At 44.5% G+C, this 12,633-nt stretch overlaps 1 protein-coding gene across 1 annotated transcript in view; it reads left to right on the top strand.

Annotated features, from left to right (window-relative positions):
- The first annotated feature begins 7,855 nt into the window (after positions 1 to 7,855).
- Positions 7,856 to 12,633, top strand: part of SLIT3 (slit guidance ligand 3) — a 524,682-nt gene continuing 519,904 nt past the window's right edge. The window contains exon 1 of the mRNA XM_044453633.1: positions 7,856 to 8,484. Within this exon, the coding sequence (XP_044309568.1) occupies positions 8,279 to 8,484 (206 nt within the window). The 5' untranslated portion in view covers positions 7,856 to 8,278. The remainder of the gene's footprint in view (positions 8,485 to 12,633) is intronic.

The following is a 12,633-nucleotide window of genomic DNA, read 5'->3' as shown; positions in this document are numbered from 1 at the left end:
AAACCTCACATTGTTAACTTCCAGGTACTTCTCTGCATCCAGCTATGTAAATACCCAGAGCAAAAGGAACCTACCCAGCAGATTACATGAACCCAAGAACATTATCTTTAAGTACGCAAGTGGAAACTGACTAGGCTTCCATTTAAACAAGAAAATGTGATTCCTTTTTAATAGTGTAAGTGTTTGTTTAACTTTAGTTTCCTCCCATCATTGCCTCTGTTGGTACTGAAATGCAATTAACTGAGCAGGAAAAGTCTTAGCATGTATTAATACCTGGTCAAGGTTTCTGTTTGAAGGCAGTAAGTGACAGAGCAATTGAATAGAACCTGTTGCATGTAATTTAATTGCATCACAAGTATGTCTCTGGGTTGCACTTAAATAAATGAAATATGAATGCACCTGAGGTGAGTTTAAAAGAAAACCATAATTAGAAGCAAGTGACAATACATTTCCTGGCTCAGACCCTTGGTCTGTCTATAGTGTGTGTGTTCAATGTGACTTATGGTTATCTTATATCAAGGAGATGAGATACAGCATACTGCCTGTGCGGAACAAAGAAAAATGGCTTTAAAAAAAGACCATTAGTGGTTATCAGTTTAAACTACTCTTTAAAGCATTAACTGATCCTATAATGCTCCTTGTTATGTCTGAGGGCCTGGCCCACTTGGAATAACATTTGAGCCTGTTCTCTCTTAAGAAAAGGGAAGGAACACATGACACTGGGAAATGTAGTTATGAGGTTCTGGAAGTCAAAGTGATATTGCTAGGTGGAAGGCTAAAATCCAGGACTACCAAGCTGCGTTTGTGATGGGTGTGTAGGCTGCATGGTAAATTTCTTGCCTGATGCAAGATTTGTTGATACTACAGGCTCTCTAGATAACTGTGTAGATAGTGCTGGAGTGGAATCAGTGATCATGATCAACGTTGATACCAGTGACATGGGGAGAAGTGATTATGAGCTCCCAGAAGCCATATTGGGGGTGCTAGGTGGAATACTGAAATCCAGGACCATTAAGGTGGCATTCTCCGAAATGCTAGCTGTTCCACACCCAGGACCAGGTGGACAGGTAAACATGAGGGGTCTCAATATGAGAATGAGACAGTGATATGGGGGGAACAGCTCAGATGTTGTACACACTGGAGAACATTTTTGGACAAACTGGGTTGGTACAAGAGAGACAGGCTCCATTAGAACCAAAACGGAATGAGACTGTCGGTGCATAACATTAAAAAGTGGGAAATAAAGCTTTTAAACTGAACTAGGGGAAGCATCCCTACAGGATTAAGATGAAAAAAGTTTTTGATTGCCTATATGTAAGAGGGGAGGAACTGGGCCACAAGCATATGGTAAAACATGAGAAGCAGTCAAGTTGTAAGCTAGAAGTTGGACAAGCCAGAAAATCTGGAGAGGAACCACTGTGTACAGGTGTTTCTATGCAAATACTAGAGCCTCTGAACCAAAATAGGAGAGTTGAAGTGCCTGATCTTATAAAAGAACCTAGATATAGTGGGCCTTACGGAAACCAGGTAGAATGGAGAGAACAAGTATGATATGCCCATGTTCACGCAGTAATTTCTGGCATCTTATGACATCCAGTAGCTCTTTACAAAAGCAAAATCTTGGAATGGCCTGAACGGGGAATAATACAGGAAGTCTTGTTATCACAAAGTGGGATTCCATCATGCAGAAAACAGTAGACCATTTAGTTAATCAAAGAACCAAAATTATGTTTTTTTTCTAATTGTAGTTAGAGACATTGATGTCAACACAGTGCAAAAGAAGCCATTTAAATGCTGTAAAGCAATAGCCAGTCACCAAGGATCTTGACCTAACCTACTGATAATGTATTGTCTCTATACATAAATACATACACTTCTGCCATGGAAAATCTTGGCTTTACTCAATTAAGTAATAAATATTTATAAGGATGAAATGATCAGAAAATTCGGCATACAACCAACCTAATTGGTTTGGATTGTTATTTAATACATATCTATTAAAACAGTACTGGAGAAATGTTCAGCAAATAGTGGGGATGTGTATGAAATCTGGCCATAATCATAGGTTATAGCTAAATGGGTGAATGCCAGCCCTAGTTTGAATTCCTGGCTGGCTAGGACCCATTTTTCTCCCCCTTGAGCCCCTGCATATGTATGTCATTCTGTAACCACAGTTTGCACAGCTTCCCCAGCCTGGTGCCCTCCAGATGTTTTGGATGCCATCTCCCTTTGGACCCAGCTAGCATGTCTAATGGCCAGGAATATTAGGAGCTGTAGTACAAAAGAACTCCCTTTCTGCAGGGCGCCAGACTGGGGGAGGCTGATATAGAGACATGCAATGTGAGATACCCGTTAACAATGGATGGCAAAGCTGTGGGCAGAGGAGCAGCAGGTTTACAGGGCTTTCTAGTCTGAAAGATTTTTTAAAATTTCTCCCACTGAAGCCCAACAAGAATTGGGTAACCAGCTCTGGGCTGGTATTGCCAAATCATGTGGTCAAAACAAAAAACACTCTAGTGAGTGTGTGTGTGGTGTATTTCAGGACTCTTTTATCAAGGGAGGGCCTGACCTTTTTAAGGATGCTACTGAGGTTGCACTGAGAACAATATATAGATGCAGCTGGGGGGGGTATGGGGGGGTCACTTTCATTTTTGGCTCTTACACTTGTTTTTAGAGCTCCTTGTTGCTGTCTGATCCCTTGGGGACAGGGCCCACTTTGGGGCCTGGTGCTGGTGGGAATACTATTGGTGAAAATATGCCTTTGGAGCTCTCTGGGACATAACCGGGACTCCGGGGCACATGCGGTGCCACAGAACAGCAGAGGCGATGTTTGCTCTGTCCTTGCTTTGGAAATCATCTCCGGTCCCAAGGTCTGTATTCCTTAAATGACCATACTTGTTTCCTTATTGCTGCTTTCGTCTGAAGCCCTCCCTCTGTTCCTTTCAGTTCTTCAGCTATAGGCCATCCATGTGACCATGCTAGAGAAACAGTCACCCAAGGGAGGGAAGGGCCAGCCCCACACATTTTTCTGCCTGATATTTTGTTAAATAAAAGTGTGCCCCTCCAACATGTTACATGTAGGAGCCAACTCAACTGGTAGTAGAACCTGATGTCAGCACTGGGGGATGAGACAGCATCCTCCACCACACCTAGAACAGCAAGATAGCTCAGGGTTTATGGGGCAGACTGCATAAAACCCATAGCTTGGTCTTCCAGCAGCACACTGCTGCCTCCCACCAGCATCCGCCTCACTTGACCAGATGGTCAGACTGACCCTGCTGCTGGGATTGTTTATTGCAAGGAAGTCTAGAGATGAGGGAGAGTTTTATTCAAGGTGCATTTTAAAAATCCATGGAGAAGTGTCTCTACTTCCCCAAGTCTTGCTCTGTCAGGTGTGTTTCCAGAGAAGGTGTCTTGGTTGTTGTATACTTCATTGGCATGGGAAGTGTTCCAGGCCTATCACACACAGCAAGCTTTGCTTCTTCTGAAGTGTGGGGGCAGTTCCTTGTTAGCAATGGATCTAGGCTTGAAATAAGGGTAGGCATGTGACTGTACCCTGGTCTTCTCCCAACTGTTGCTTCAGAGCTTTTAAAGAAACGTGAGCCTCATTAATGCTGCATGCATGTGGCTGTCACTGTGGACATGGCACATGCTTCTGACCTGGATATGCATATCTTTACTGTCCCCCTTTCCAGCTGCACACTTTCCACTTAGAAAATTCAAACTCTTCAAAGTGACAGATATTAATGTTCATATTAAAAGAACTGAGATTTCAGGTTGCAGAAGCTGCACAACATGGGTACTGGAGATAATACTTCATTTCTAAGATACTTAATTAAAAAGAAGTTCAATGCCACTTGCTTGAATGGATATGTTTCAGCAAATAAACTGGAAGCTTACATTTCCATGTTTTCAAAGTTTGGAATAATACATGTTTTTTTCACATTTTCCTTGACTGCTCACCCTGTCATTGTCTAACTTCATCATGCACTTACAGCACAATCCTATGCATGTTTAGACAGAAAAAAACTCTTACAGCTTCATCCTTGATATATTTCACTTTTCAAAAATGAAATCCATTTGAAATACCAATTTCATGGACATGGTACTGTCCCTCAGTGACAGGGTCAACAAATTGTGGCTGCGATGGATAAATCTGCTGAATGGGGTGGAGGTGGGCAGATGGTCCAGGGCCAGCCAGAACAGTGCAGAGAGAGGAGTACTCTGGATGGAGAAATGCAAAGCAGGTACAGCAGGGTGAGGCCATCACATCATTTCAACAAAGACCTAATTAAATAATCTAATCGGTGAAGGTGCAATGCGGCTTATGCTTCTCTTATTCTTATGTTTTGGCAGTGTCCAATGACTACATTCTTTTGGAAGGAGGTAATAATTCAGATAAACTCTGTGATGAAATATTCTTTAATATTTATAGATATGCATGCTCTTATTTAGTTGTTTCTTGGACTTTCATGCAAGGTCTACATAAATGGATTCTCTGTATTCTTTTGACAGCAAAACATTTAATATCACAAACATTAGAAGGATAAAGAGCCAGCTGCAATAATACTAAGGATGGAGAACTTGCAATTTCTGACTTCTGAATGGGTGGTTTTTAGGCACAATTTGCAAATGGACATGGCTGCCTTTGTTACGTTCATGTGTAAGTATCTCTAATAACATGTCTTGCTACATATGCACCATGTAGGAGTATATAGTATACATACATTCAGCTGACCCCGAGTTCTAGTATTGTGGTAGAGAAAAATATCTCCATAGCTACGTCCTTCACACCAAGCATAATTTTATACACTTTTATCATGTCTTTTCCATTCATTTTTTGCTTAAGCAGTCCCAGACAAGTCTTACCTCACATGAGAATTGCTAGAGACCCTTAATCATCTCAGTTGCCCTTTTCTGCACTGTATCAAACTCTGCAATGCCCTTGCTTAGGTGTGATGTCTAGACCTGTGTGCAGTAATTCGCTTTCACTGAAATGAAATGCCGGACTGAATTAGTATGACTGTCACATTATGTTTAACACACAGCATCCAGCTACACCTCCATTTCTTACTTTAATTAATTACAGGTGTGTGTGTGATGGAGAGACAAACAGGTGATCTGTATCAGGAATGCAGCACATGGGGAAGGTCTTCCCTTCCCAATGCAACTGAAATGGCTAGAACCCATAGAAAAATGTTCCCATTGGTGTGAATGGAAACTGTCCCCCAGTGCTCCTAGCAGTGTGTGTGTGTAGCAGATTTTTATTCTAACTGCACCGAGAAAGAAGTGGTAAGCCTCCCCACACACTGCATCCCGGTCAAAATCCCCTCCCTGCATCTGTAATTTATTAAAGTAACAACAAAAGGCATAGCAAGCAGACACCAGAACTGACCCAGAGAAGGAAGAGAACTGCTTAGAAGCAGAGCTGACTTTTCCCACTGCAACCTCTAAAGATGAAGAGATTTTCTGATTTCTAGGCAACCATTAACATTCAACCTCTAAGGACTAAACTACCTATTGGGAAAGTTAAGACTGGTTAAAAATGTAAAGCATTTCTACCACCAGAGGGTAGTACAAGAGTGGGGAAAAATAACAAAAATGCGATTTCCTTGAAACTTTGGGAACTTGAGGATTCTATATAAAAGGCTAGCATGTTGGGTGGTTCCCTCACTACTGCTAACTATAAATGTGTGTCTGGGAACCCGGACAGTGTAGCAGAAACTAGACATCCAGCCAGGGAAAAAGGGGACTGAAGGCTTTTGCGCTTCCCCAGTACTAGTCAGTATCTGAAATGCTGAGGCTGCTATGCATTTTGTCCATGACTTTAGATACCAGGAGCACACTGAAGTTGCCACATAAGGAAATAACAAATATAAGAACCACAAGGATTGAATTAAAGTTATTATTTCTTGAAATGAGTAACAGAGTAATGTGGCAAAAGGCAACTTTTACTTCCCTGCTGCCCAGTAAAGCCATATATGTTAATGAATGTGTTGTTCTCTAGAATCAATATGGTCTCCATAATAGGGCAGGTCACAAAGAACTCCAAGTGCCTCTCTTTAGTCCTCAGAGGATTGCTTCCATTTTCCTTGGTGAGGAATTCATTACATCCCTTGCCATGTGCAGAGTGCAATTCAACTGCCCCACTCTCTCCTCCTTGCTTTGGTGACACTCAAAGTTAGGTCAGTTCTATGAAGCAGAAGCACACCTTATGCATGGCTTTTGAAATTCATGTACTTGGTGGCACAGAAGACGGTTTCTTTTTTTCTCCTTAAGGAAGAATAACTATATCCTTCCATATATGTCACAATTCAGAGATCCAGGAACAGAAGGCTTCCAGGCAGCCAAAGCAATGTGAGGATGGAGTAGGAGGGCAGTGCGGAGGGAGAGCAGAACTCTTATTTCTGAAGTAAAGACAACATGTCAGGAGGTTATGCCTGTCTAGGGCAGAGCTGCTCCTTGGAAGCCTGAGATCAGCCAATCACTCATTCAGGATCCCTGGTTTAGACTGAAAAAATCCTACCTAGCCACCTTGGCTGGCTGAGAAATGTTGGGAGATGTAGGGCCTTTTCCAGCCTAAAGACAGACGACTGTGTCCTAAAGCTTTTCTGAAAAGGGGAGTGAATTTTTTGACTTGAAAAGAATGGCAACAAATTCCTCAGTTTTAAGCAGTACTTAATTTATATGTGCCAGAAATCAGTCTTGTTTTCTTATCCCCAGAATTTCCGCTCTGCATGAGGGCGCCCAATGATGACTTAAGCACTGAAGAAATGTTGATTTATTTGTATAGCACTTCTTTGGGGTTTGTTTAGAAGTATCCAAACACTTCAGAAACATTATTTCAGTTATTGTATTTTAAAGATGAAGGATTATGCTTGAGGCATTGCAGCTCACTCAATGTCACTGTCAACTTTTTCTCCTGGGTACTTAGGTGTACAAAAGTGCCCTTAGGGTGCAACCCTATGCATGTTTAGACAGGAAAAAAAAATCTACTACATTTCCCAGCATTCCTCAGTCACGCATGATTGCCATGGGATTCTGGGAGGTAAGATCACAGCTTATTTTTTTAAGCATAGAGAATAGATTCTTCAATATTTTTGGCTATGGAAGAGATCAGACTAGGATACAAAATGTACTGTGTAAGCTATGAAATTCTGATTAGTATCCACTCTATATAGTCCTGTATTTCTAGAAAAACCTCACCCGATAGAGTTAAAGGTCTTCTTAAAGGTTGGGAGCTTGGTCTTTGCTAGAAAACACCTGTCCAAATAAATGAAGTATCTAATCTCTATGGTTCCGGTGTAGAATCCTCTCAGATCAAGCAGAAATGCGAAGGAATGTTTTCAAAAGTAGTAGTTACCTCAGCCTCGATGGAGACGAGGGGCGGCGAGGCATAGCTGACCAACGGTCATTCCTAAAAGGAGGAATGAAAGTCTATCCTTGCCGGGATGCCAACTGTGCGAAGACTGGCTGCGGTAAGAAAGAGGCACTCTGCTCACGCTCAGAGACGCTCTCTCCCCTCTCTCTTTCGCTCGCTCTCCTTCTCTCTTTCGTTGCAGTTTCTTTGCACTGTAATGCACTTGTTCGTTGTTGAAGTGTTACTCGGTTGCTGACGCCGGATTAGCCCGTGTGGCTCCGCAAACGCAGCGACCAGCCTCGGCGGCGATGCGCGCCGCCGCTCCGCTCGGCAGCGAGCCACGCTCCCAAAACTTTCGCCCTACCTTCGCCTGCCAAAGTTCCGAAGTTTGATGACGTCAGCGGCACGGCCGCCAATCGGCGCCGAAGGTGATATTTTGGGGAGGGGGAGGCTCCCGCGGCTCCGGTGTCCGCCTGCTCTGCCTTGCCCAGTCCATGGAGAGGCGGGCGGCCGGCGGTGAGCGCCCCTGGATCTCCCCCAGCTCCGGTGGCTCCGATCGCGGGATCTGGGTGCTGCTGCCGCCGCCGCCGCCGCCTCCTCCAGGGGCCATGCTGGGCTCTCCAAGGCGGGAGTGGCTGGCCGTGTGAATGCCTGGACTGCCGACCTCCTGCAGCCTTTCCCCCCCGGCAGGTCACCTGGACTAGGCAGAGCGGCGCAGGTTGTGCCTCGGGCACGAAGAGTGGGACGGGCCGATCGGGCCGGTTTCCCCCCGGGACTCCCCCTGATCCTGCTTTGCCTGGGCTTTCGCCCGGGAATCGGAAAGGGATGTGCTTCCTTCGGATGTGCTGAGATTGCTGCGGGGCTCCTGCGCCGGCTGCTGCTGGGATCCGAGGCTCCTGGGTTCGCTGCGCCCCGCGTATGGCAGGAGAGAAGGCGAGCATGCTGGCGACCGGGCGAAAGAGTTCGCGGTTAGGGCTGCTGCTTCTGGGGCTGTGGAGCGTCACGCTTTGGTCGCCCTCTGAAGGATGCCCTGGCAAATGTACCTGCTCCGGATCTAACGTGGATTGCCATGGACTGGGGCTCAAAGCGGTGCCACGAGGCGTCCCCCGGAACGCAGAGAGGCTGTGAGTACCGGTCGGGGGTGCTGCGGGGAGGATGCTTGCAGTGCCGGCCAGTTTACCTAGACGCAGCCTTATGGGGCATAGACCCAAATGGGAAATAAGAGGCACCCAAGAGATAGAGGAGAGCTGTGCTCACGCTAGGCTTGCCCGGGTGTTCTGATGGAGATGTGGCCCCCGGTCGGTTAATGGCACCGCATGGCACTGGGGGCTGTTAGCCGGGAGGAAGCTGCTCATCCATCTACTCGGCAAGGAATGGAGGCAGATGCACTCCAGGAGGACAGCCTTTGTGTGAGTTTGCTTTTAATTGCACAGCAGCTTAGCCACTGTGTGTCAATGTTTAAGGAAGGAAGGAGAGAAGAGGAAAATCGGCGAAACCCTGCATTCAACAAGTATGTTCGACATTTTCCCACATGATGCTCACTGGAATGTGTCAGCACCAGGACTGTGTGCTGGCTGATTCTCACTGGTGTGTCCCCAGTGCATCCGCTTTGGGTTTCTCCATGTAGCTGCAGTGGATGGGGAAGGTACATTTCAGGGCCTCTGGCTTGCCACAGTGGTCATGGAGGGTGCTTCAAGCCCGGGCTGCATTCTGCAGGCGTGCATGGCTAACAAGAACAGTCTGGGACTAACTAAACCTCTGCGTCTCCTCAGCTAGCTCTCCATGAGTACTATGTGACCTGTGTGTGTGCTTGCATGCAACATGCCAAATAGATTTGGGGAGAGAAGGGGCCAAAGGAGCTATTAGCAACAAAATCCAAACCTAATGGGTGGCTGTTTCTTTCACTTTCCTGTGGCTTGTTGACAGACCAGAATGAGGCAAGACCAATCTCATCCCATTATATCTAATGTGTGATCAGCTTTCTTTAAGAATTTAGTGGGTTTATGAAACCAGCCATACAGCCACCAATGAAAAGGCCTGGCATCATGTAGGTTTACATTTCTGAAAAATAGGAGAAGTTTGTGGCACCTTAAAGAGTCCAAGATTCAGTGTAGCATCTACTTCCATAGACTTAAGGTGCTTCACCAGGAGAGTGGTTACAGGGACTTGTGCTCTGTATGGAGTGAATAGTAAGACTGGAAGTTCATGTGCACATGCAGCAACACACAGACTGAGGGGGGGGGGATGAGAGAGACTTCCATTTACAGAATTAGACACAGGGAGCAATCCTATACCTGTTTAGGCAGTGAAAAACCCTACAACTTCCAGCATTCTGCAGCCAGCCATGCTGACTGGGGAATGCTGGAAGCCATTGGGTGGGGAGGGGGGGGGTGGGTTGGTTTGGTTTGAACACACAGGATTGCAACCTTACATTATTTACAAAAAAGTCTGTTTCTCCTTGTGTTTTATAGAATAATGGTTCATTTATGAATGAAATGGGCATTAGTCTGTGCCACAAGTCTTTAAGATGCTCAGAGACTCTCCTTTGTACTTGCTATAACATGTAATTTGTATATATTTCTGGTTACCACTCTCCATTATTTTCCAAGCATAGGAATTATTACTTATCTCATTGCTTTCATTTGTGTGGGTCCCAGCATCAGCATCTTGATCCCATATTTGCTTAGTATTCCGTTAATATAACTAAAGACTGGACAGAACACTCTTGGAAATAGAAATCAGATAGCCATGTTGCTCTGTTATAACAAAATAGCAGGTTCAGTAAAATAGCCACTTACCTTTAAACACTGCCATTATTATGAGCAGATCATGTTCCTGCTGGCATGATAAATATCAGTTGGTCGCAATAAAGGTATTATTTCATTGACCCTGTCAAATCCATATGGGTCTGTTCCATGGGAAATTAAACGGGCTTTACTTCTAAGTACATGTGCTTAGGACCGGAGTGTCAGTTACCACCATAGGTCTGGCCTGGCCCTTGCCACTGATTGCTTCAGTTTGCTTCATTTATCACCAAAAATGCACGCCTCCATTCACTATGCAGCTAGAAACACACAGCACTGAACACTTGAGACCACTTCCTACTCTTTTGCTGTTTGGAGCCAGTAATACCTGCACTGAAGTATGGATCAAAGAGGTCTTATTTACACGGTGGTAGCTCAGATTTTGAAAGCCTGGTGTGTAAATATAATCTAAGGAAAAAGTAGGCTGGGAGATGGTTAATGGGTTTTTGAATATTTGATAATGGCACTCTGCCTTTAGCCTATCCCCACACAATTAATTAAGATGAGTGTCCATGTTTTCCTTCTGGTACAAACTGTTGATCTTCTGCTTTTGCAAAGATGGTACATCTAAAAAAGGACGGCCCCACATGGATAGGGGTGTTACGATCTCAGAGTTCCCACTCAGAGTTCTAATTGTATTCAAATGCAGTCTTCTTAGTATGAACAAAATTAGATGGTCATCTTTGCCTATCAATTCACAAAAAATATGAACTGTTTTAAAATGCTAGCATTTGGTTAGCATGACACTCTGGCCAGATTTAGATCAATGGTACTTCCCTCTCAGGTGCTTTTGGATATTGTACTTTTCAGGGTGCCAAGCATCTGTAAATTTTATGGGAGTAGTTCTGGGCATCCAGATCAAGTTCACTGATGCCATTTAGGACAATAACAACTCTGGTGAGTGAAAGACTTGGTTCTGAAGGAGGAGAAAGGAAACAGCTTCTGGAAGCAGCGATTCAGAATGCTTCCCAAGCCATTCAAGACTCCGAAGAACTTGGAGCGCTTGCTGGGTTGGCCAACTGTTCCTCCACACAATGGCAAAGGTCCTGGCCGAAGCTTCACCCTTCTTGGTCCTGTTGGGAAACCAGTAGTCAGGAGTAGTCATCACTAGAAGCTGGGGCCTGGGAGCAACATCTCCTTGTCCAGTGACATGGCAAACTTTGCTCTGCATGCTTGTATGGCTGTGTCACTTGTTGCAACCTATAGAAAATAGCAGCAGTTTTCAGTACTTAGAAAACAGAATGCATTTGTACAACAATCTAGTGATGCATGTAGGAAGTCAAATAAATTGACCTGAAATACCAGTGCAATCCTATGGCCTCCCAACATTGTCTGGGCATTAGTGGAGTCCTGGCTATGAGATTCTGGAAGCCCCAGAGCTGGAAGTCCAGATGAGGACCCCCACCTCACCCCTTTTCTCCTGCAAAAAGAACCATCCTGGCTGCCTCTCAGGGGCCAGAACTTGGCCTTAGAAGGAAAAGGGGGGGCTGCAACAGGCTGGGGCCCCAGTGTACACCATATCCAAATAGTGTTGCATTCGCCACTTGGTGCTTCATCTACATGGCTATGTAGAGGAAATGTAGGAAGTGAGGTGTTGTGCCTGGCACTGGATAAACACATTCTTCCAAATTTGGGGGCCTACGTGCATTGTGCATGGAGGGCATTCAGTTCCACCAAAGTTAGCATTTCCTTTTGCATGCTCTTGCATAGTGCTCATCTCCTCTAGTTTACACTGACTAAATTTAATGAAATCTGCAATATGCCAGGAAACTTGGTGTACAGCTTGCTTAACTGGCCACTTGAACACAATTTAAGCAGCTTATCTCTCTAGAGGACTGCACTGTAGGAAATAGATTATGCACATAGATTGGAGTAAATCATGTTCAAACCAGTGGGACTTACTTTTGAGTAAACAAGTCTAGAAGTAGGCTGGAAAAAACTGCCTTCGAGAGCAAAATAATCCCCACAAATCTTCAATGGTCTTTGAGCTCCTTGGTGTGTAAACACAGAATACAATCAAGACTTTTGCCAGTGAGAGACATGAGAAAGCAAATCCTGAAAATGTTTCATGTCAAGGTGTCATGTGGAAAGTTCTGCATAGTCCACAAAAGCTCAGAAGTCACTAACAGAATGGGAATCACTTTTACTGTGAGGACTCAAGATAGCTTTTCAGTGTTCCATTTGCTGTTAATATATCTAAGACTGGGTTTCAGAAATCACATTTGAATGCTCAAGAATCATTATGATTCTACGTTTCTCTAGCAGAATTAGAAATTAGAAATATGCTTCATATTTAGACTTACCTGAACTTAGTTAAGTGATATATATGTTTGTATTTAGACTGCCTAAACCCACAATTTAGTTTATAACTTATGGCTGAAAAATCCATTCCCCACTAGAAATGAGACCCATGTTAAATCGTATTCCTACAGCCAGGTGAAGTCCCAGTGAAATCAGTGGGACGTATCT

Source organism: Varanus komodoensis, unplaced genomic scaffold (assembly GCF_004798865.1).
Source record: "Varanus komodoensis strain SLA01 unplaced genomic scaffold, ASM479886v1 scaffold7_1, whole genome shotgun sequence".
NCBI lineage: Eukaryota > Metazoa > Chordata > Lepidosauria > Squamata > Varanidae > Varanus > Varanus komodoensis.
Note: the sequence above shows the minus strand (reverse complement) of the source record. Positions and strands in the feature narration are given on the sequence as shown.